This window comes from Cryptomeria japonica, chromosome 11 (assembly GCF_030272615.1).
Source record: "Cryptomeria japonica chromosome 11, Sugi_1.0, whole genome shotgun sequence".
Lineage (NCBI taxonomy): Eukaryota > Viridiplantae > Streptophyta > Pinopsida > Cupressales > Cupressaceae > Cryptomeria > Cryptomeria japonica.
In genome coordinates, this window is record NC_081415.1 from 196,579,025 (window position 1) to 196,605,724 (window position 26,700).

Below are 26,700 nucleotides of genomic sequence, written 5' to 3' on the forward strand. Positions count from 1 at the left end.
ATTTCTTTCCCATAGCAGCAACTTATACAACTTCACAGGTTGCTGATCTGTTTTTTAGAGAAGTATTTAGGCTCCATGGTCTCCCAAAGACCATTGTTAGTGACCATGACAACCGGTTCATGAGTTCTTTTTGGCAGGAGTTGTTTAGAGTTACTGGCACCGAGTTGACACCTAGTACCAGCTATCACCCTCAAACTGATGGGCAAACAGAGGTTGTGAACAAATGGCTTGAGGGGTATTTACGCAACTATGTTAGGACAACAACGTGCATGGGTTCGCTGGTTACATTTGGGAGAGTTTTGCTACAACACGACACATCATATGTTTATTGATATGACTCCTTTTCGTGCACTATATGGTTATGATGCCATGACATTCATGGATCTGGTACTTGGAGATAGTAGAGCACCATTGGCACAAGATCTCTTGTGCTTCAAGAGAGCCAAGACATACTTAAAGCACTTAAGGAGAACATCCAGTGAGCCCAAAATCAGCAAAAGTTATATGTTGATCACCATAGGATTGAGAGATCATTTGAGGTTGGAGGCTTGGTGTTTTTGCGCCTCCAACCTTACCGGCAGAGTTCTATGAAGATGAATGTGGCAGAGAAGCTCAAGCCTCGATTCTATGGTCCGTACCGTGTTTTGAGGAGAGTTGGGGAAGTGGCATATGAGATTGAGCTCCCACCAGAGAGCAGGATTCATAACGTCTTTCATGTATCTTGACTCAAGAAGGCAATTGGATAGCACACAATGACTTCTTCAGTGTTACCACCCTTGGATGAGGAAGGGGAGTTGATCATGGTTCCAGTTGAGGTCCTGGATAGGCGTGAGAGGACATTCAGGAACAGGGTGATTAGAGATTTTTTGATTAGATGGAAGGATTTGCCCATAGAGGATGCCACTTGGGAAGGAGAAGTTATTCTACAACATCCAGCTCTTCAATTGCTTGAGGACAAGCAATCCCAGGAAGGGAGGACTGTAATGTCCCCTCTTCTTTAGTGCCATTTAGAGCTCAGATTCACCTGTCACCCATCTCCACAGGTGAAGTTGATGTTTGGAGATGAATTCGCTAGCCAAAGGGGACTTAGATTAGTCATTTATTTTGACTTTGGTGGGTGTAATAAAGTAACTTTATGATATAAAAGTTACATAAGTCTTTTTTCTAAAAATAGAAAAATCTAATAAAGTAACTTGTAAGTTACTAATAAAAATTAATAAATGACTTTATTAAAAAAGTCCTTGCATGCCTTCCTAGGCGAATTCCAATAACTTAAAAGGTGGTTGTTAATTCATGTTGGAGATCCCCCCCTCATGTGGGCACCACTTTTTGGAGAATAAAAGATTCCAAAGAATCTTTTTTTTGATGCCTCTAGGGTTCAATTTGGTTAAAGAGGCTTGTACGAATCATTTGGAGCATTCATGATTTGTTTATTTTACAACCTTTGCACATTGGAGGTCTGCAACAGCACGATTTTTGCCTGAGCAACATTTGGAGGACGTGACCCCTTCAAGATCAGGTTGTGTGGACGAAAACCCACACTCCCTTCTTCACCACGATAGCAACCTTGAGCAACATTCAAACTTTGGGACTGATTTGCAGTAAAAATACAACATTGACAGCATTGCCAAGGTTATTATATTAGATCTGAGTACACAAAAGGGTTTCTTGGGCCTGGTTTACTATCAAAGACAACAAATCGAACCTTCTACAGCCAGCCGTACCAATCTTCTTGCTTGTGGAAGCCAAATAAATAAACTAAAGGGTTTTGGCACCTCTATTGGAGTGGGAATTCATTGTTGAGATATTAATAAGTGATCACAGTTGGTTTGGTGTGAAGAAAATATCAGATTTGGGCAGCAGCAGCAATTCATTGAGGAAAAGAGACATAATTTGGGGATCTTGCCTGGCAAGAATTTGGAATTCCAACTGGGTCTGAATAATTCTTCAATATTAGTTTTTGGTAATTATCCTAGAGTTAAATAAAGTCATTTGCAGCCATTAGTAGCAGCTGGAGGTGCTTGGTTCAGTCACTTCTTCATTCCAGGCTCAAATTCCACCCTCAAACCCCAGCATTGGACTCTTGGTAGGCCTTGAGCGGATTAATTCTATCAAGAATCCTCTTTATTATTAATTTGTACTTGCTGCAATTAATAATCAGAAATCTGGAAACTATTATCTTTTCTATATTTATTGTATTACATTTATTATTTTCCATGTATTGTCAAAAATCCAAAAAACTACAAAAAAATTGAAAATACAATAAACTTCCAAAAACACTTTTCACTGGTCAAAGAATTTGAATTTGAATCATACTTATTGCAGTCTATATTAGTATTACTATTAAATTCTGCATAAAAACATTATCAGACTTCATATATTAAGCATACCATTGGGAGTCAGATGGAAATCGTTGGGAGCAAGGATAACATTCTTGCGTGCTATCCTTGTATCCCCTTCTTCTTATCTCTGACCCCCCCTTCTATATTTTTTTTTCTTCCCCTTCTATTGTCCGTGTCTCTCTTTCTATTTCTTTTCAATATTCCTCCATCCATGCCTTCAAGGGAGGAATGAATGCAATTATATACTTCCATCGGGTTGATGCGTCTCGTGGAATTATGGGACATGTTTATTTGTCAACCTTAATCGCATCCCTTCCATATACTAACCGATTATTGTTGTTAGTTACTGTGATTGTTTTATTCTCATGAGTTTAAATATTGGCATGGCTTTCCCATTGAAGACTTACGTGGAGAAGAGATCACCTAGTTGCCAACGTGGATATCCACCTAGGATATATATTTCAATCGCATCTTATCAACTAACTGATCTGTGATGAGTTACGGTCTGTAATGCATGTAGACTTAATTGTCACTAAGTAATCTCTTTACTTTGCTTTTCCTTATGCCTCAATCATGTGTCCTGCTCTTAATCGATATTATTGATATCTTATGATACACTCCTTCTGTAATGTTCGTATTAATATCACTTCCTTATAATATTACTCTTGCTGACTTCTGTAATACCACTTAATAGTTTCAGATGTTCTTCTACAACGGTGGGTTACGTGCTTATAAGGATTGCTTTGTCCAATAGTTAGCTATCTTTACATGGTGGGTTACGTACTTATAAGGATTTCTTTGTCCAATAGTTAGCTATCTTTACATGGTGGGGACATTGATACAGTAGGCCAATTGTATTCTACCACCAGATGGCGTCCAATTTGGTGGCTCCACTCTTTAGATTCTAATGTTTGAATGATCAGAGAGAAGAAATGTTTATAGATTAGATCATCATGAACATCTCCTTACCCACCAACCAAATTCGCTTGCCACCAACAAGCATATAGCCTGCATGACTTGATCATTACTGCATAGAAAGAGGCGTCGACACTATTCTTCTTTAGTCTCTTCTACACAAGATAAATCGACACCAAAAATAAACACCATCTTATTTCTAGTTCTACAACACTCAATCCCCAAATCTTGTTCACAGCCTCAACTAATATAAAACCCCTACTACAGACTCGTCCTCTAAAAACCAGTTGGTTTAAAATAGGGATATGCCTCTTTATATAATCTTCATATTCCAGCATGAAGCTAAAATATCTAGGATACCACTAGGTTATCCTAACTCGAAATGACTTTAAATGACTTGAAATCACAATTGTATCATGAGATATGGATCCTTCAGATTATGTATATTCTCTGACAATCTTTGCCTTGTCACTTTGAGATCTTTGTGCTCTTCTTGTAATCCATTAATTCATTTCTATTTTATTGATTATGCTTTAAATCTTTGTATATTTTGAAAATTCTTCTTCAATTAGTACCTCTAAGACTAAATTTGATCAACTTTTAATAGTCTTTCATGGTTATCAGTAATTGAATGGTAGCCGAAGGACACACAAAATCTTATGCATTCGGGATGTGAAGAGTAGAGTCATTTCATTCATGTGATTTTTCATGAAAGGACATGCCTAGTTTGGATACTCATACCTTCATATCTTGTGCCCCAGTTCTCAAAGATTGAATTATCTGTCCTTTCTTGCCAACATGTTTTTTTATGACATCTCCTTGACTTTACTCATGTTTTCTAGATGTTTCTTAAGTTCAACCCATGTCTCAGTCGTTAAGCCTCTTACACAATTATCTGATCCTAGATTTGGGATTGGGATTTTCCGTGTTTGTTTTTGGGTTGACAATTGGAATCTCGGTCTTGATAATCTCTTGTAGTTCCAGCCATCTTGAGGATCCTTGTCTACGATTTCCATCTCCTTGAGCAAAACTCCCTTATTTATGAAAAGGTTTGCTGCACAGTTTGCCTCCCTGTAAACATGTATCACCCTGGTTTCCCCTAAAACTTAAAGACTCTCCCTAATCATTGTTACCCACGGTACTAGTTTCCAGTTTTGTACTTCATTCTTACATACCGCATTAATACATATTTGAGAATCCCCTTCAACACGAATGTCGTTAATTCCTTTCATCTCACACAACTTGAGTCCTCGGGCCAAGGCTTCAAATTTTGCTTTGTTATTTTTATCTTGACCTAGATTTCTTGCCATATACCAAACACATTTTCCTTCTTTATTTCGAATAATGCATCCGGCCCTAGCAGGGCCCAGGTTGCCTTTGGCTGCTCCATCAAAGAAGTTGAGTTTGAATTTGCCACACCCTAGTATGTTCCACCCGGCCTCCCTTCTAGACTGTCTTACTTGTTATGTTTCCTAGAGGAGTTTTAAGATGTTCCCATTTCTTCTAAATTTCACTATCCCATCTTGTAAATTGTAGGTTTTTCCTCAATCCTTGCTTTGCATTGGCCACTTCACATATCCTATCTTCTATTTTAGATAATACTTTTTCCACTGGTAATGCTCACTCGCTAAATATCCTCTTGTTTCTTTCTTTCCAAACTTGCCACACAACCATTGATGGTGCTATGGTCCATATATCACCCCAAATTTTAGCCAACCCTTCATCAAATCAACCAATGATTGTCTTATTGTCAACCATCCAAGAGACTTGTAACCAACCCCAACATTGAGAGGAATAGCAACAATTTAATAACAAGTGGTTGGCTGTCTCTCCATCTCTTGAATAGAGGGGACATATTCTCGGATCTTCAATTCCTATAGTGCAAAGCCTGTTGCCAATCGAGATTCTACCATGTAGTGCAGTCCACAGAAACGTTCCCGCCTTTGGTAAAATGCATTTGTGCCAACATAATGTTTTTGGCCATCCATTCTCAGCCCCTACGACTTTCTAAACCATATATCCTAGTCATGCCAAGTATTTTTTGGATATGGATGTGCACCATATTTTCTCATCCACTTCTTTTTTCAATTTTATTCGTCTAAATTCATGAATTTCTATCAACTTACATTAGGCTTGTATTGGAATGCTTGGACTATCGAGCCTGCGCCTAATATAGAGAACCCCTATTTCATTGGTAGTCTTCTCCACATAATCTGCTATGTATTCTCCATATGTGTGTTCTACTTTCATTAACCGGTTTGCATTTTCGAATAAGCTATTGAGAGGGGCCTCCCCATTCTGGGACTTTGCCCAAAATTTGGCAGCTTCCCATTACCAACCCTTAGGACAGGTGATCAATTATCACACTCCTTCTTTCCCAAATAAACCTCTAGACTGTCAAGCCTCCTTCAGAATCGACAATAGTTAGTGTTGTGACGTTTTCACACATCATCCCATTGCAAATGGGGAACCCCACTTTTTTTCTTGGCTTAGGTGTCATAGTTAGGTCATCTTAGCTTGGTAGTCTCATAGTTGTTAACCTTTGCTAGTGAGTGAGAGGTATGTTGTGTGAATGTCGAGATTGAAGTAGGTTGCTAAGGTTTTCATGTTGTTTATGTTAAAGTTGTCTAAGTTGTTACATTGTAAGATGTTGTGACAGTTAGTGTCAGGTGAGTACTAGAAGGTTTGCTTGTAGTTCTGTCAAGAATTGCAAGCACAATGCCTAAAGTCTTGAGTTTTAGGTTTGCCTTATACATGTCCTAGAAGGGAAGAAATGTGAGAATTTGCCTAAGTTTGGGATCAACCCCTTCGTTCCACGTATGTAGTTATGCAACCTTACCCCTCTAGTGCGCTCCACCAAGCATTGTGCAAGCATCACCTTATATGCACTCAAACATCTAGCACTTATGGCTTGTACATTGCAACCCTCTAGTTTTGCTCTATATTGTTGCTTAGTTCACTTCAAACTGTGCAACATTTGTGTGAGCATGAGCATCAATCCCACCATGTAGGTAGGATGTCTTGATGCGCCCAAGAAGGATATGATAAGGGATGTTGTACGAATGCAAGGTTGGCCTAGACATGAAGTTGTGCAAGGTAGCACTAGGAGCCTCCCTTGGATGCACTCATCTCCCAGTGCATACACTTTATCTAGGTGTGCTCCATCTTCTTTCTATACAAATCAAGCTTGCAAACCAAAAATTTGTCCAAGTGAGGCTTCAACCTAAAGGTGTGAATATCAACCCCTTAGGTGCGCTCATATTATCACTTTTGTGCAGACCTACATCTAAAATGCGCTCTAGCATCATCAAGGTATTATGCACACGACCCTTAAATGCGCTCCCTCACGTCTATGCATTCGAACCTTTCAATCCTGCCATTCTATCATCATGAATACTAACCCTTTAGTCCTGCCATCCATCTCTGCGTCTAAAATGCGCCCATGTGTCATCTTTATGCAAGTGACCCCCCTAAACCTACCAATTATCTTAAGATGAAAGTCAAAAAATGTTGAGCAGGGCTCCACTTTTTCCATTGCGAGAGTGCATTGCATTTCACAAAACGTTGAATACCTCATCAAATCTACTCTGCCCTATTAATATAGGGGCAAGGGTAAAATCTATTATGGCATCAAGGTTATACAAATGCAATTCCTGGATGCACTCAAATTCAAGGGGATATTGTGCAAACACTTACCTCATTTGCACCTTACATCTGGTTGTGCAAACAAGGTTCCAAATTCCACCCTAGTGCTGTGCAAACATGAGTTCAAGTACTTGTTGTGCTCACACACCATCCCCGTCCTTTTGACAGGGACCCCCTATGTTTGCCTACCCTTGTAGAAGAGAGGTAGATTGGGGGTCTCCGTGAACAAGGCCATTGCTAATCATCCTCCTTGTTCGGCCTAGTATGAACCAAAATCGTGCAGACCCCCCCTTAAATGGCCAGAATTTGCAGAATGCCAAACAAAGAAAATCGCGCGGAAACTCCAACTGGCTAGAAATTCGTTTTTTGTCAAAAGGGCACACAAACACCAAAAATCGCAAATTTTGCGGAAGAGGGAACTCACGCATTCTCTGCGAAATGGCCGAGTTCCATATAAACCCCTCCAAATCGCCGAAGGGCTCCCGAATTCGGCTTGGAAGGTCAAAGTGCTTAACATTCTTGTCAAGAGTTGAGCTAGCATTACAAGGAAAGATCTTCTTTTAAGATATAGCTAAGCTAGAAGGGTTCGTGGAACCTGACAGTTTCAATACTCCACAATGTAATGATGAATTTACAAGGTTCAAAGGGTTGATTCAAAATTAGTTAGGTTTTGATGAAGAATTGTGCCTAGAGAGTATATTGCTACCTTGGTGGTGTAGGATACACAATGAGCCTCACTTTGAATTTATTTACTCATTTTGTGAAGAGGTTGTCAATCAAGTCAGATGCCAGTATGGATTATCCAAATCATCAGACAAGGCATCACTGACAAAGTTTGGAGTGTGTACCTTGCCGCTGAAGAGTATAGAAGAACACAAGGACAAGGCATTGCCACATCATCTGATGGTGAAGGAGATGAATTGCAAGAAGATAGTTTAAATGAGCCTAGTGATTAATAGGTTGTAGTTAAGAGCAACCTTGCTCCCAAGGAAGTTGAAGAAACAAAGGAAGATGTTCAAGTCAGCAAGATGGTGGCAAGTAAAGATCAATGTGTGAAGATATCAAGGCGTGAAGTTCTACAAACCATGGACACTTGTGAAGGTCATCAAGGAATTGAGAGGGAGAAAGTAGTAGAAAGCATAAGTGACTTGGAGGGTCATCATGATTTACTATCGCTTGATGCTTCACTAATTCAAGAGCAAGGAGGTGATTTCCATTCTATCCAAAAGGAAGAAGTCCTTGATAGGAATTCAAATGAAGATTTATTACCCATTCAAGAAGAAACAACTCTTGGTAAGCAAGAAGAAGAGTCAAATGAAGCGTTTAGGTCGTCCTATAGGAAGAAATTTCAAGCATCATTCGTGAGGAAGATGATCAAATAAACATGTTGATAGAGCCAGAGAATGATAAGCAATTCGAAGGGGCGCTAACATCAATGTCAGCATTTGAGAAACCACAAGAGGAGATATTTGAAGATCAACTTATCAAGGAGATTTTAATTTTCAAAGATATGCTTACAGAGTTGCATAAGGATGCGTGGTTTATGCAAGATAATGAGTCTGTTGTTACCATGGAAGCTGACTACAAAAAGCAATTCGAGGTGGCACTGCGTCCATTATTGAAGATTCAAGAGGAATTAACAGGTGAAATGTTCCAGGCTTACAATCTAAGATTTCCATTTGAATTCAATTTTCCACCATATGATCACTAATGAGGATAATTTTAATTTGCATATGTTGAATGCCTGCGGGATGATACATCACCAATGGCGACACCTGAAGCTACATACCAAAATATCATAAAATAAATACTAAAACAAACTTATTCAATTAACTACTGAATACTGATTCTTCATGGATTGGAATGTGGCTGGGGCATTAGTCAACTGAATGGCATGACCAGAAACTCAAAAGCATCCATAGTGGCATGTAAAAGCTATTTTTGTGCACATCCTCCTTGTGAACTTGGATATGATGGTAGCTTGATCTCAAATCAAATCTCTGCATTAAGCCATGGCATTTCCTTATTCAGATATCTTGAGAAATCTTGGTGATTTCCTGCATGCCCACATAGCCCACTCAAATTCAAAATTTTGAATTAAGCCGTGACATAGCCTATTTGAATAGATAATGTTTCTGATTTAGGTCCAAAATCTGTTTTCAATTGTGTAATTGATGATACATTCTCTTATAACTGGTTCAAATGCTCTCCAATCTTAATGCTCAGTGCATAATTGACTAGCTGTGACATTGCAAATCTTCTACTGATATTTTTTAGCAAAGTTAATCTTTTGTCATGAAATATGAAACTGAAACTCTTACTTTTTGGAAAACACTCTGATACTTTTGCAGGTTGTATTTTGCATATTGCTTCTATTTTACATTCCGAAGTTGATCACTTATCCAGGATACATTCCTATTGAGAATGGAGCTTTTACTGTAGCTTCTGCAGAGTATGAACCTCTTTCAGCTGGGGAGAATGTTTGCCCTGAGCGATGTGTGAATTTATTTTCCAGTGAGTTATTTTGCATATCTTGGGAATCTTATTTATTTTGCATATATTGTGTATCTTATTTTAATTCCATTACTCTTCTGATTATGTGGTGAATTCAAAAGTATTATATGGAAATACAATACATTATTTCTTTGACACTTGGTTTTACTAGGTATGCAACAGTTATTTTTCATAACATTTAAATAAATGTTTTATAACAGGAATTTTTTTTAGCTGGATGACACCCCTCATGAGAGAAGGATATAAAAGGCCTATAACAGATAAGGATGTTTGGCAGCTTGATACATGGGATCAAACTGAGACTCTCTATAACAAGTAGGCATATTCAGCTGCTGGTGTGAATTTGGGTGTTCAAAAGAGCTTTTTGTTGCTGCTTCTTCTTGTTCAATGTGAGATGAAAATGTGCTTTTGCAGCTTCCAGCGATGTTGGGAAGAAGAATGCACCAAGCCAAAACCATGGCTATTAAGAGCATTGAACCGTAGTCTAGGAGCTCGGTACATAATCCTAACCTGTATCCATTTTGTTTCTTGTCAAATTATACTATTGTCTTTCTGATTTTGGTGTCAGAATTGTTTACATCTAAGTATCAAATCAATTGATGAAGATTATATGCTGTAAATTTGACTCTTGTGAAAGTCTAATTGTGTTTCTGAATGTCTGGGGGCATGTCTATTGATGATCTATGTTCTGGCAACAAGGCAAATATGAAAATTGATTGACATTTTATCATTATAGCATGTTTGTGAGTTTTGTGGAGAAGATGGAAATAGAGTAAAGTAATTTATTTATTTTGCCTTATGTTTGATTAAAGATATAAAATGCCCAAAATATGCATAGCAGTATGATTAAAGATTTAAAATAATATATTACTAAATACGGCTATGCCTCATGTGGGCTATCGATATCAAAATCCATTTGTGACTTAAAGTCACTCTCTATATCAAGTTGTGACTTGCCAAATGAAGCCCCTTCCAGTCTCTGCGACACAAAATGTACAAAATTGAATAGAGAGTTGAGAACACAGTTGAAAATTAATTATGCAATATCGTTAGTTTTTGTCATAAATGTTAAAAATAAATCAAAATGACTTATATCATAGTAGTATTGCTTGAAATCAGGATTGGTTTGGCAAAACCTATGTATAAATACAGTTCAATTACTTGGGATTTAATTGGAAAAAAATCTCAGGATGAAATTATTGCTTTTCCATCTGATGCAGCTCAAAACAATTTCAAGTGTTTTCTTTTATTAGCCAAAATGAGAACCAAGGGTGCCGGCTTCTTGTGGGGTTTGGGGCATTTCCTTGGGTGAATTCCAGGTTATTTAGGGTGGATTGAGAGGTGGAGCTCTTATCTCCCAGCTCAATTTAAGGCCTTTGAGGCCACATGGATCTTCATGGTGCATGCGGTTTTTCATTATTTTACCAATTTAACCAAGCTTCAAATCCTCAATGCTTTAGTTAAATTTTGTAAGGGGTGTGGGAGGTTTTATAGCCCGCCCCCCTGACCCCCCACAAGCCCTATTTTTGATGCTTATTTTTTAAACATTGGCTATTTTTTAATCAAATGACTTGGTGATTTTTTATTGTCCCCAAGATGGTTGAGAGATGCCACAAACATGCCTAACCATCTTGGCAATGACTAGATGTCTCTAAACACCAAGCCATTGGGCTTAGCATTTCCAAGGTGCCCCTCAAACTTCTTTGTGGCTAGGGGACATTCCATTGTTCTAAGGGGATGGGGAGACAAGGCAATGTCACATCCCCATGCGACAATATTTTTCCAATGAATAACATAGAGATTTGAAATATCCATCATATACTTTGAGTCTTTGACAATTTGAAAAAAATACATGATACCTAGAGATTTTTGAAGGAACCACACCCACCTCCTTCTAGCAAACGTTTTACTTTCATCAATTCAACTAGTGATAATTATCATGTGCCTACTTCACCAACTAGGCAAGTGCTCTCACATGCCTACGTCAAGTTGGAGAAGTGTCTTATCTTGCACACACACACACACACACACACACACACACACACACTACTTGTTCCATGCTTCAAGTGAATCTAATGGAGAAAGTTGTTCTAAGATGCATAGATTCACATATATATTGATAGATTCAAATAAAATTATAAAATCAAGGATTTTTGGGTGATTTTGAATGTTTTTTAGACAAATTTGATGGCAGATTTATTATGGGATATACGCAATATGAACCCGATAACGTAAGATCAGTGTTCCACGGAAACGCGTTTCCCCTTCCCAGGCCCAAGTCCCCCCGTCCCCAAAACCCGTCCCCAAAACTTTTTCCCTTTGTCCCCTCGTCCCTGAAGCCCGTCCCCGCGTCCCCCCGTCTCCCCGTCCCCACCATCTGTGGAACACTGCGTAAGATAGAATTTTCATAATATGTGATGAATGATGTCATATGTTCATACTTCATACAACTAGGAATTACAACCAGAACAAGAGTATCCATTATAAATAGACATCTTGGCTTCATTGCTCAAGCTCTTTGAAGCTAAGGAAGGGCTACTAATGGAAGAAGAATCTATGGAAGTATGCCATATTCCCTTTGTAAAGGATGAAGCAAACCCCACATCAATAAAACAAAGTGACATTTCAAATTGTGAACAAAAAGATATTATTTCTGCTAAAGAATATGATGTTGAATCTAATTGCTTCTTGTCCTCATTTGAAGGGTTCTCCGAAAAAAATTGACAGATAGAATGAAAGAAGATAGAGATATTTTTATTTCATAGGAGAATGCAGCTTGAAGTTTAGAATTTTCTATAAGCATTAGTGATAAGGAATTTCAGAATATATCTAATGAAGAAATGAAACATTTCATTAAAAAAAAATAATCTTTTTCTTTGACATAACTCCATTATTAGAAGAGGTCTAGATGTTTCTTTATTACACTGCTACAAGTTTTGTGGGTTCAAAGGAAAGTTTTGATCAATAGCTTAAAATCTAGGAGCTTGATATTGTTCATAATGTCGATGACTGATCAGTTAGATTAAGAACAGTTTCTTGAAGGCTATGAACTTTTGGTGAGTAATTTAAATATTTTAATCATCTGTTAATATTATAGCCACATTATTATAATTTTACAATTAGTGGATAAGATAATCTGTAATAAAGTTTGGGCATTACGCTAGCAGTTGTACTTAGGGTAGAATCACAATTAGTTTATTTTATTTTTTTGCATGCAATTGTCTATAAATAGTATAAATAAGTGCCATTTTGCACTTAGTTGTATATTGCTTAAATTACTATTCACCAAGTATTTATGATTGTTAATTCAAAATTCAATATTATTCACTCACTAAGATCGATTATACCTATCTTGCTTCTATGTGTCTATTGAGATGTTTTGTTGTGTGTTAAATAGCTTCTAATGAATTTGCAAGCTTTCTATTGTAGGTCTATCTAAAGTTGGATTGTATTGATTCCTTCATTTACTTTATTGAAGCCATCGTGTTTTTCTGTATTAATTGTATTCAATCTAAATATGTATATGTATTGTTTGGTCTCTGCATTTAGTTCAACAAAGAAAGCATCTAGCCATAAAATTTATTTTTCATCAAAAACTTTTATTTTTTTGCGTAGTGTTGAAAGAGTATTTTAGCCTTTACCCTAGGCATTACAAAAAGATGTCTTTACATTTGATTTAATACGAAGATGAACCACCCCAATTTTTTTTGGTGAAGATTATAAATTACAAAGACAAATTATCGTGTTTTAAGTTAGTTTTTATTTTACAAGGAGCTTCACCTTCTAATTTGTATAGCGGTTTTAAACACATTTGTTCCGTTTTGCATTTCATTGAAAGGTGCAGATAAAAATGCTAATTGTATTGCTATTATTGTTCAAAGATACAAGAAATAGAGGGATCAAAGACAAAGAGTCTCCATGAATGATTTCCATCTCTCTTTTTTGCCTCTTTTTTAGTCCCTTTTGTTGGTCAAAGGTTTCCAATTGGCTTTGTACCTTGTGCACAACTTCAAGAGGCACATTTGTGCATGCTTTAACATATCAACATGTTATTTGTGCAAGGTGATATTTTAGTTGGTTTATGGCTCCCCCACTAATATTTGTCTTGCAATGTATGCATATCATCTCTTTTTGGGACTCGAAGATAGCATGTTTCTACCAAGGGTTTCTAGTTAAATTAAGGTAAACAAATGGAAATAACTAAAAAAAATGATTGGGAGATATTCAATGGAAAAATTAGAAAAACAGCTAGGTTTTGTTCACTAAAAGAGATTAGAATTGCCAGGGTTTGTAATTTGTTCCATGAACCTAAAAAAGACCAAATGTAAAAGACAAATGAAAGTAAGTAAAAATACAAAGATTCAAAATATGAAACACCTCTTCAAATTTGCTTCAACTTGATGGTGTGCTGCTCCAAATCAATGCTGTGCCCTTCCAAATGCATTGTAGGATCCTTTAGATGCACTAACGGCTGCTAAAATCTTGCCCAAATGGTACAATCAATGTTTGTGCTCAACTTGCCTATTGGATTTTTGTTCTATGGCATGTGATTTTGGCTTCAATACTATTTTTTGCTTTTCCTTGTGCTTGCAAATGAAATGATTGTGCTTTTAGAGTCTTAGGGATCATTTTAAGTGAATAGATTTTAACTTTACTTTTTTTTCCCTTTACTTTCCCTATTTATTTTTCTTGCTGTTGCAATTGACTCTATTTGTTTGGATTTATCAAGTTTGGTGAATTTGACTAGACTTGTTGGGTACTTGGGTCATGAGTCTTTGGGCCTTGTTTTAGTTAGCTCACCTTGAGACTTGTTGAGTCTAGCTGACGAGTCTTATATCTATGGTCTCAAGACTATGGTTATATGCAAATCCTTCATAAGACAGTTTTAGAAGCTATTATGTTTTTCTCAAGTTTTGGCTGCCTTGGGGGTGATCCAAAGCATCACATATTCAGAAATAGGGGATCAAAATTGGAAATGAGAGAAAATTGAATGGCAATGAAGCAAATGGTTTTAGTAGAAGGTGGTTTTGTAATTGCTCTCATGATTGTGTAATCACCTCAATGTTGTTGTGACCAATGTGAGTTTTAAGTGTTAGTTTCATATAGCGGACAAAATTTGGAATTTGAAGGGTTTTGACTTTTGATTCTTTATTTTGACTTTCCAACCTTTGGACTTCATTTTGGTGCCAAGAATGGACATGGAAAAGGCTTTAAGAATAGGTGAAACACATTGTGCAAGGGTTTTCTCTCAAGTCTACCTTCATTATGTCGAAGTTTTGATTATTGAAAGAGGAATAACAAGGTTTGTGTGTAGTCATCATTTGCACATATTTGGAGCTCATTATAACTGTGAAAAGGGTTCCAATATGTCCATTGGACATTGTAAATTCTTGTAATCGATTGCATTTTTGTTGCATGAGGAGAAATGAGCTCACTCCTTTGGAGATTTGATAGTTTTCAAGAATTGGATTTGTTCCGTATGAGAGATGAATAACTTTGTTGTACCTATTTTTATGTGGGATGACTTAGATTGGTTTCTCATTGTGAAAAGTTTAGTAATAAATATCACCAAGTGATGGGAGATATGAGACATAAAAAATTCTCTGTGTCTTGTTTGTGGCCTAAGGGTATTTGTTGGTTTTCTCATTGCTAAAACATTAATATTGTTTGGAGTGATGTTAAAGGAAGTATCATTTCTGGTTCTTGATGGGTTTCATTTATTGGTTTATGCAATTGGTTTTCTTATAAGTTCAAACATATATTGAATACTACATGCTAAAGGCACACAAATAGATGTAGATGTAGAGAGAGCAACATAGAGGGAATCTCATTTTATTTTGTTATTCCATTGCAGGTTCTGGTTTGGAGGCATGTTCAAGGTGAGGTTGGTAGCTCCCTTTAATGACTATAGTGCAATAGTAATTTTGTTGACAATATAATCTATCCTATGGTGTTGTTTGGTAAAGAGATCATTTTAATATGTATAAAAGCATGACGTATGATCACAGTTTAGGATACTTGAAAGAAAAAGAAATTTCCTATATTAGAGTTTCCAAGATACTTGATCAAATTTTCTATTTTATTGATATCAATCACAATCCAACCATATTTAATTCCCTAACATAAATGATGAATTTAACAAACCCGTGCTTCATTGGAAAAAAAATCTTTAGCCAACATAATTTTAAGTTTTAGTGGTTAAAGCTCTCATTAATTGATACCATAAGAGTTAGGAATCTTGTGCATACATGAAATATACAAGAAAAGAAATTATATCGATGTCAAAATATGACCAACAAAGGTCAATTGGACTTAAAAATACTAGAGATGATAGCAAGAGGGAGGAAAAAATGAGGCTCTAAATAAGCTATAAACTAATAGATAGTTAAAAGTAAAACAAAAGCTGAAAGGCATGTTGACAAACTAAAATGAGTCTACCTAGAGGGAAACTCAAACCCTATTAGAAAGGAAAGATTTTGTGAGACCACCAAGATGACTAGAAGTAGTCTATAAATAGTCCAAATATCCAAGAGAAAGGACTCTTAATCAAGGAAAATTGTAGGAACCCTTGCTGGTTCCAACTTAAGTTACCAGCTTTAGACTCTTAAGAATTTTGTCAAACAGTTGTCGTGCAATGTCTGTGTATGCTGATCGGAGTTTCAGTGTGATATAATTCTGTTTAAGTGACCTGAACAAAGGTTTGAATGTGTGGGCTTGATGGTGAACTACAACAGCTGGTAATGTACGAACAACAACAAATTATTGGTCTACACCTTGGAAAGAATGTCTTTTGCTCCCATGATGCTGCGTTTCCCCTTCTCTTACCATCACAACCCTTGCAGATTTTTATTGAAATTTATTGAAGCCTCTATCTCCAAAATCGTGGCACCTAGGGATCTACGCCCTCTGACAGCAAAAGTGGTGGCTGTAGCTTGTACGGCTGCTTAGGTAATTAATGGCCAAGCATGGAAGTAGACTCCTATCACATCGACCCTTTGGTCTGCCAATGCCACTTGTGATCAGCACCAAAAAACAACAAATTCCTCACCAATTTTTGCACAAATGGAACCCCTGTATGAAGCTCCCTTTGAAAGCCAAACTCACTGGATATTTCACCAATTCAGATGGCTGCACACTGAAGATTTTCCTGTTCTCCAATGGCAGATGAAGACTGAAACCCTTGGTATTTTCTCTCCACGAAGTCATGAAAATAAATGCCAAACAATAATGAATCAAACTTCTTCTTGTTGAACATATATAATCCTCAAGAAGTTCAATTTTCTCCCATAAAGCACTTTAATAACATTAAATGTTATAATATTAAATTGGCATCATTAAATGCAATAATGACATTGGGTTATGTGCACACATTTAATTAATATTTTGGCCCCCTTTTATGATGCCTAGACCCTCAACTTAAGTCACTTAAGTTACTTAAGTTATAATATAAAATTATATTATAACTTTATAATATAAGTTGATAACCAAATAAACATTAATATCTCCTTAATTACTCAACATTTTTGCACACCGTCTGAACACGGAGATGACATGAGGAAACTGCATATGACCATACCCCCTTAACTAAAAATAGCAGGGGTCAATCTCTAACATCCTAAGACTTACTAAAGATAGTAAGTACAACAAATGATGTCTGAATGATGCCAAACAAAGACCAAACTAAAGCACTCTGAACACTGGAGATGATACAAATCCTCAGGAGACCCTCTAGCCATCCTCATTAGCCTACGAGGGTCCGGATGATAGGCTAATCCTCATTGAAGAATTGATGTCAACAAGAAGGGGACATCACAGTCCGCCCCTCCTGAAATTGCTTGTCCCCAATCAATCTCGACGACAAATAGACTCCTCCACTTGGGTCCCAAGTGAAGACCCGTGCAATGTCCCTGCTGTCATCAAACGACTCCTGTAACACTGACACATCAAGCTGAACCTGCTCAATCAACTCATCCTCGCCATCAGGTGTCACTGGAGTAAGAGTCTCAAGTGGAGGCAACTCATAACATTGATCTTGGTTGCTACCAGACTTGGCACAAGGTATGCTGTCATTCAAACTGTCCATCACATGTGCCATTGAACTGTGCATTTGGAACAAATCATGTACATGAGGGTCAAATGTGAGACTATATGCACTCCTCACCATGTACATTGCTGAAAACTCCTCTGTGAGTCCTGTTTGAAAACCCGATGCACTGCTAGGTTTCCAAACACTACGATCCATGCTCACCTTAGAACTAGGGTCGTGAGAATGATCAACAACTATCTCGAAGAGTGGGTTATCACATGACCAAGCAGTGTCTATCTCAAACAAGGGATTGTTCAAAAACTAAACAACACTTCTATGCTGATCCAAATCATACCATTCTGAATCCCTAGAGTCATGAGCAAACAAGAACCCCTCCTGAATGATCCCATGCTCTATCTTCTTGCTCTCCTCGCTACAGAGAGAGATAGAATGCAAGCTCTCATTTGCAATTCCCCTCAACACATAAGTCCTGTTATTCATTTCAAATTTCATTTCCAATTTTGATATGTTGAGGGTAAAAATTCCAATGTCTTGGAGCCATTTCATGCCCAAGACTACATCCACTGCATTCATATTAACCACATAAAAATCAGCTTGCAACTCATAATCATTCAGCTGTAAGGTGAGATTAGTTATCTGTTTGGTGCACATGAGGGTATACCCATCCGCTACTTTGACTCAGAAACCATTGAAATCCTCTGCCTGTAATCTGCATCTGGCTACAAATCCCTAAATAAAATTATGCGTTGCTCTAGTGTCAAGCAAAGAAATGCAATGCTTCCCACTAACTGATCCTCTAAATTGGAAGGTAACCTCATCCTACACGTCTGCGAATATTGCCATAGGAGATAAGTTCCCATCAGGCTCTAACTCCGTTGTAGTTTTTCCACCCTGATCATCCCCTATTGTAGCTTGCTAATCTGAATTTTCAATGTCTGAATCCTCATAGTAAGCCCACATTATGTGGTTTGCCTTGCCCTTAGGCCTGAAAGGGCAGTCATGATCTCTGTTGTAAGGCTCCTTGCACCAAAAACATAGTTTCTTCTTCCTTAGCTCTTCTTGTGTCTCCTCACTCACCATGGTTACTGGTTTCTTTTTCTTATCATCAAATGGTTGAGGACTCTCATTGCTAGTGGAAGGAATATCCTTGTGTGAGCTCTTTCTTTTTGGGGTTGCAAGTTCCATGCTCCTAGTCGTCCTCATGGCTTCTTGCAGTGATGGTGGGTCAAAAGCTTTAACCCAACTTCTCAAAGGTTCTCTTCTTAGAGATATTAGTAGTGTTCCACGGGCGTTGGGGACGGGGGGACGGGGGGGACGCGTTTCCGGGACGGGGGGACCAAGGGCCTAAATTTGGGGACGGCGGGGGGACGGCGGCGGGGGGGTGGCGGGGTGGTGGTGCTTATATACTTGTACATATACATATAGTACTTGAAAAACTAGTTTTGAAAAGATGTATGACAGTATTACAGTGTAAGAATTACATTTGAAATGAGACTATAGGAAATTTGAAATACTAAATCTAAATACCAAGATTTCTAAGTTGTGTTGTTATATGGAGCCTAATCAAACTCGAAGGTTAGATTTTCCCTACTTCTATCGGCGCGGTTTCCCCCTATATTTTTCAACGGGGGTCAAGGGGCATCGCCCCTTGCGGGGTCAAGGGGCAGCGCCCCTTGCGCGTTCCCTGTCGCGATACAGGGCGGGGTTGAGGGGCAGCGCCCCGCGAGGCCAAAAATACTTTTATTATTTTCTAAAGGCGTCGGGTGTTATTTTTCTATTGGCCCATGTCCAATTAGAGTTACTCCTTAACCCTCCAAAAACTTAAAAACTCACTTTTTTTAAAAATTTTAATTTTAAACATTGCATATAAGTGGGGGCGACAGGAGACGTTTGGGCATCTCCCCGTCCTTGGAGAGACGTCTGCACGTCTCTTGAAGGACGAGGAGACGCCCAAACGTCTCCCAAGGAGACGTGGAGGCGTCTCCATGTCTCTTTGGGAGACGCCCAAACGTCTCCCAAGGAGACGTCTCCACGTCTCCACGTCTCCCTGGGAGACGCGGGGACGTCTCCGCGTCCCGGTGGCGTTTGGGTGGCGGTGGCAGGACGGCGGGGGACGTCGCGTCCCCGTCCCCCCGTCCCCGAGACGTTTCTGACGGGGGGACACGCCCAAAAAGGGGGGGGACGCGTCCCCGTGGTTCACTGGATATTAGTGACTATGACACACAAATGCTGAAACTCTCCAATATAGTTCTCTAAGCTCCCAACCTTCTTAACCTGAGCAAGCTCCCTGAAATATGATTCTAGATCCTTCCTGTCAAAATGCTCAACCAACCGATCAGCGAACTCCTGATATGAGGTGATAAGATTATGCTGCAGGGTGATCACTCCATTATGTCACCAATCATTCGCTACTCCATCAAGATGCAATGTGGCAAATTTGATTGCATCTCCCTCAATCATAGGCCGCAAATGGAAGTATGTGTCCAATTTATGTATCCAAGACCGAGCTGTGACCTTCCCACTTCCATTGAACAATGGTAGAGTCAACTTGGTAGTGGCATATTCCAAATCCCTATTTTGATTTTGTGGTCTTCTGTCTTGCCTAACTCTAGCAACCTCTCTCTTTTGTCTCATATACTTATGAAAGTTCATATGTTCTCTGACATCAGGAGGTTGAAAGATCCCAAATGGATCCTTTTGTTGTTGCTGCTGTAAATTCTTAATTAAACATACTATATTTTTGTAATTTTTCGGTGATCTTATAGAATAGACAGAAGTTGCAGAAAGGGATTGTTTCTTTTTGGGTTTTGATGTTATAAGTAAAGTAATTGATAAATAGCAACAACTGTGAAATAAAACAGTAAACAATGTTCATATGTAAGAACATTTAAGCAATCTGAAAATACTACAAATCATACCAGGCAAATAACCTAGTTTTGTATTCAGCAAGATTCCATACATTTATTTGGAGCTGTTCTCAATCTAGATTGATGCCAGATGGAGGAATATTATTGGCAACGAACAATGAAGACCAAATAAGCTGAATACAAACCTTCAAGACAACATACAAACAAGGCGTGGTTGCAAAGGAGGCATGGAAGCTGCTGCAAATCACGTGCCAGCTGAAATAGACCATTCGCCCTGTTGAAACCCCCAATATGCACGTTGAATCTTCAGGACAAGAAGATGTGTCTTCTACCTCTAACAATCTCTGTGCAATCCTGGATAAATCCACTGTCAACTCCTGCCGAGGGCTACGTCCCAGCAAGCTCAGACCTGGGGTTTGGGTCTGTTGTGACGTTTTCACACATCGCCCCATTGCAAATGGGGACCCATGTTTTTTTTTGCTTTTTAGGGTTTGTTTTTTTGGTCTTTTAGGGTTTTGTTAGTTAGCCTTTGCATTTTAAGTGCTGTCGGGGAGATCAATAGGATAGCAAGTTCGGCTTGAGTGATGTCCTGATCCTGAAAATTTGGCTAAGTCTGGAATGTCCTGATCCTGAAATTTGACTAAGTCTGGAAACTGAAAAACCTCAAAAAACTAGATTTTGCAATATAACTCCTGGAGGTCTGAAACCACTCTCAAACATCCTGAAAGTATATATGGAATATAACTTAAAGTATAAGAAAGAAGAAACATAGAAGGAAATGTTATATTCCATAAAAGTTATCCTGATAGAGAGTTCGAAAAGTCAAATTTCGCTCCTGTCCTTCCCTGAGGATCCAGAGCGAATTTCGCTCCTGTCCCTCCCAGGAGGACCAAGACGAAGCGCTCCTGTCCCTCACCAAGGGACCAGGGCGACAATACTTATTTGAGCCATTCCTGACCTTGTTTGGACGAATTGAGACATCAAAGGCATGGTGAAGGGCAAAATGAGCATGATAGAGCATCCAGACTTGATCAAAAACAATGAAATGATGAAGTTTTTGCCTAGAAGGTCAAATTCGCTCCTGTCCCTCACTGAAGGACCAGAGCGATTTTTTTTTGTATGCACATTTTTAGACCTTTTTTGGACATTAACTTTTATTCATAGCCTGAAGCAGGATGATATCTTCCCTAGCAAAGACATTTCATGGTGAAAAGTGAAGCATTTGGGCCTGGAGGACAAAAATCGCTCCTGTCCCTCACTGAAGGACCAGAGCTTGAAATCCAAAATTGCCTTGTTCTTGAAAGATTTGAACGATTTCGCGAATTGAGAAGATCAAAGGAGATACATTTTATCAGTTGAATATAACTTGAAAGCGCAATCATGAGGAAAATTGACCCTAGAAGCAAAATCGCTCCTGTCCCTCTGCCAGGGACCAGGGCGAATTTAAGTGATAGCTCCCGTCCCTCTCTTAGGGACCAGAGCGATTTTCCTTATAAGACAGGTTTTGGGCGAAGATCAAGTAAGTGTTAAGTTTGAGACAAGCAAAGGAGGCGTAACGGGTCCGTTGAAGATAATTTGAAGATTGTAAAAACGCCAAGTGAAGCCCATATTGTCCTAGGCGCTCCTGTCCCTCTCCCAGGGACCAGAGCGATTTCTTCCTTAGACAAATCTCTCGCCAAGATGAAGCAAATTACATGTCAAGGATGAGTGAAGGGGAGCATAGCGGATCCATTGAAGATGGTTTTAAAAGTTAGCAAAGCATGATTGAGCCTACAAGTGAAAGTTCGCTCCTGTCCCTCAGCCAGGGACCAGGGCGAACTCAAGGTTATTTAATATTCCCTCCAAGCTTAAATCACTCCAAGCTAAGACACAAAGGGGCAATGATGTTTGGAACGCCTCGGAGAGAAAGTAAAGTATCAAAGACCGCAAAGGTGATGGAAATGCCCAAGTTCGCTCCTGTCCCTCTCCCAGGGACCAGAGCGAAATGTTCAAGTGTGTCCAAATTTAAGTTGCCACTCACATTTCAAGTGTTCAAAAGGGAGTAAGGAACATCATTTTACACCGTGAAGACAGTTGCAAGTTGATATAAACAAGGATGAGCACAAGGAACAAAGGTTCGCTCCTGTCCCTCACCAAGGGACCAGGGTGATATTCACACAAATATCAAATTTGCATTGTAAAGGACGAGTAAAGTATGCATGGAATGAATGGATAACATTGTTACTTGCCTTGCGATATAAATTGGTGGTTAAAGAGACAAAGACCCAAGGAAAAAGGCAAGATTCGCTCCTGTCCCTCACCAAGGGACCAGGGTGAAAGTACTTTAAAGCACACTCCTTCCACAAAAGGGACGAATTAAGCTCAAGATTTTCAATTAAAATGCTATTTTGGACGTCTAAGACAAGACTCTGAACGTGAAAAACAAGAAAAACAAGGCCAAAATGAAGGAGCGCTCCTGTCCCTCTCCCAGGGACCAGAGCGATGTGGTTAGTGTCCCTTATTCCTCCCATGCTTAGGCGCTAATATTTTTCGAATTACATTAAAATGCCAAATTCGCTAAAAAAGTGAAATATTTAATTAAATTGGTATTTAAAAATAGCGCATGGACATTCAATAATTAATTTAAAGCCTTTAAAAAATCGAAGTTTTTAATTACAAAGGCATTTAATTAATTATTATTAAATTAAATTTTAAAAAAGGTAGCGCTTGGGGTATTATTTTGCAAGGTCGGCCCCCTCTTTTATTAAATTTTATTTGTTTTTTGGGCCTATTTTCCAAGTCGGCCTAGGGGCAATTATCAAGATGAGCGCCTATATAGGAGGGGTGTGTTGAGCATGTTAATCCATCATTCAATCATTTGTCCAAGTGCGATTTTGAAGGAGCAATAAAGGAGTGCGAAATCTGGCCTAAGGAGGAGCGAATTTAGTTGAAGACTAAAGATGGAGCGAATTTTCCTCAAAGCGTTGAAGGCTAGAGGTGGTGAAGTTGATAGAAGAAGCACATTTTGAAGACTTCGATCCACATTTTGCCTAGCAAACTTGCTTAATTTTGCATCTTTTCTTAGAGTTAATTCCCAAGTGGAGGTATGGCGAGATTCTCCTAGTCTCAATTTTGAATTTTGAATTTTCAATCTCAAGTGGCTTAGTTAAATTTAGGAAATGATAACTCAAGATTTATCATGAGGTTTTCTAATTAAAATCTTGAATCTTCCTTTTAAAGTTTAATTTTTAGATTTCAAGATATATTACTAATTTTGAAATGTTGTGTAGGTATCAAGATGGCGACTCCAAGCTCGAAAGATCTACAAGTCGGAAGACTCTCCTCAAGGAAAATCAAGCCAGATCAAGGACGATCAAGCAAGGACAAGGACGACCTTCTTCGATCCAGCCTAGCATGGACAAGGACGACCTTCTTCGATCCAGCCTAGCATCGACAAGGACGGCATTCTTTGGACTAACGTCATCAAGATAAGGGCGACCTCTTCCAATCCAGCATTCCAAGGCGAGGTACATCAATCATCCTGCAAATCAAGGACACAAGAAGTTAGAACAAGGGTTCGTTGAAGAAGCAGATAATACCAGATGAATTAATTAAAGCTAGCTTCTCAACAACATCAAGTTGAATATTTACCAAGTTACAAGTGTCAGACGAGGTGGCATCCTAGTCATCACTTCTCCAATCAGTGTGGTCCACCTCAGCATTTCCAGATTCAATGTACCTAACTCATGGAAGGTGGCACAAACTCCGATGTACCTACCCTAGCTATCCATTGGTGGAATTTTCTAGAGAGGACATGTGTCCAAGCAATACAATTTTATCATTGGTCAAGCATTAAATGTTATGTAATGGTTGTAACAAACCCTAATTAAGGTTTTCATTGTTGAATCTTGGCCATTGATCTCAAATCGATCTAAGCCATCGAATTGTATTGAGGGCACTATATAAGCCCTGACATTTCATTTTGTAAAGGCAGTTAGAGAGTTGGAAATAGTTGGAAGCAGTTAGTAGATAGAGAGTAGATAGAAGTTGATAGAATAGCAATTAGAGTAGAGTAGAGAGAGAAGGCAAAGATTGTTGCCAAGATGTTGTTGTAAGAGACTTGTAAAACTTCATTGAAGAAATGGTGAAATTTATGGGTCGATTCGACAATTTGCATGGTCTTTATACTTCTCATATTTGATTTCATGTTATTAGATGAGTGGAAGAAATATGCTTGATTGATGGTGAAATTCGCATTTCCATACTACTATCAGTTTGTTGATTGCAGACTTGCCTTGTGTAGTCAACTGGAATCATTCAGCTTAAGCTCAATTTCAATTTGTCGCTTCTTCATTGATATGCATCAACTTGATGGTGTCTATGCCTGCAGTGATGATTTGAACATCATAAAGCTTCCCTTCGAAGATCGCACTAGCCTTGTGGAGATGGTCCTGCGATGTCAAAACAAGACCTAGTTAGAGTTTCATCAAAGATCAATCATTGCTCCTACATTCTTAGTATTAGGATTAGATCCTCTCTTCGCCCTCATCTTTTTTCCATTTTTCAAATCTAAGGCAGTAAGATCCTGTGTTCCAGCAATATTCAAAGGCAAATCAGAAGTTCAATCATCAAATGTAAGTCCCCTTGTGATTCCAGCAAATCACATCATACCACTGGAGCTTATCCACACGTAGAGACCCTACATACAAGAACCTTGAAGTTTCTCCGATTGATCCTTTTCGTGATATCTTCAGCATTCGGAAACTTTATTCAAGAGAGGATAAGGTACCCTTGGGTATTTTATTCTGTGTTAGGCTGTGTACAAAATACACGTCAACAGGGTCCCAGACCAAAATCACTTTTCCAAAGCAATTCCCAAATTCGCAAGTTTCAAAATGATCAATGATGCTATCAATTAGGTTTTCATTTCCTTATAACTCCTTTCCCTTTGGAAATCGAACCCTAAAGAATAATAAAGCTTGCGCTTTATAATTAAAGTGACACTTTCTCAATTATGGCGTCAAACTATAGAAAAATATCACTTTATTGCGAATAAATAGCTTCAAGCATCCAAAAAGACTCCGGGAGGTGAGAATCATGTAGCAAAGTTCAAGACCTTTCCAACGAGCTATAACACATAGGCATATCAAACCAGATGAAGCCAAAAACCCCTTATTACTCTGAAATGACTATATACATAGCCTTATTTTAATTTATTTAATCGCTAACTTAGGCAATATTTAAATATATTAAAATATTTCCATAGATCCAATAATAGCCCAAAATAACCAACCAAACATGAATCTGACTTTGTCACCTGTCTGTGACTGATGCAAGACAAGATGGGCCAACTGGCAGTCCCATCCCTAAAATCTAGGGATGCTCCTAGAAACTAGGAAACACACCCGATCTTCTTGAAACTGAAACCATGGTATGGTCCCGTGGAACCTCAAATATGGAAACTGCCACAACCTCTTAAAAGTAGGGAATCTCCCTAAAATCAAGGAACTGCTCCCAACGGCCCACAAACTGCTTGAAACACGAACTCCGGATATTGAATACCTTGTGTGAGTCTCTATCCACCACTGCCAGTCTACGAGATCCAAATAATAGACCATCCCACTACTCTTCTCCTATCACCTAGAAAGGGGACATTACAGGGGTAATAAGCTCCATTCGTCATGCATTGTCATGACGTTGTCCACAAACAAGGCATCATCATCCTCTCCTACACCTCCTTCCTCATCTCTCAAGAAAGTTGCCCTAGTAGGCCACTCAACTGTGCGTGTAGGAGTAAAACATCCCATGAATATTTGTTCTCTAGGTGAGAATATTTATCATTTGGTGGGAAATATTTATTTTGTAACAATACTTTATAAAAGTATTTCCCATTGGAGTAAAACAATTAAACCTATGTGCCTCGCATTGCAGTATCAGTTAGCTTGTTGTGTGAAAATATTTCACCCTTGGGTGAAAATTAATCTGCAACGGCATCTACTACTTTTCTCTTTGCTTGCCATCGTCTTTTTTCTCTCAAGAATATTCCCACTTATTTGCAACAGAAAATTTTACCCATGGGTGATAAACATTAAACAGCCGCATCATTACATCTCATATGATAAAAACAATATTCCATGTGGCACCATTGCATTTTGTATTAATTTGATGAAAATAACAGCCGCTTTGTCACCGTGTTTATATTTTGAAATCCACACTTTTCATTAGAACATTTTGCAAAAAGCATATGATTGTGAAAACAATCAATCCTCATTGGCTATTGAAATTCAAACATCCAAATATTCCCCAAATATTTTTAACCATCTGCTCTATATTACCTTTATCTTATTCATGCATCTTGTCCCACATGATAGTTGTAATGTCCCCTAATTGG

General features: G+C 38.5%; 1 protein-coding gene across 2 annotated transcripts in view; it reads left to right on the plus strand.

Annotated features, from left to right (window-relative positions):
• LOC131044024 (ABC transporter C family member 2) overlaps window positions 1-26,700 on the plus strand; it is a 270,472-nt gene that overhangs the window by 35,982 nt on the left and 207,790 nt on the right. For both annotated transcript variants that reach the window (XM_057977288.2, XM_057977287.2), the window contains exons 4-7: window positions 9,254-9,416; window positions 9,617-9,731; window positions 9,831-9,911; window positions 15,271-15,295. In XM_057977288.2, coding sequence (XP_057833271.2) covers window positions 9,254-9,416; window positions 9,617-9,731; window positions 9,831-9,911; window positions 15,271-15,295 — 384 coding nt within the window. The remainder of the gene's footprint in view (window positions 1-9,253; window positions 9,417-9,616; window positions 9,732-9,830; window positions 9,912-15,270; window positions 15,296-26,700) is intronic.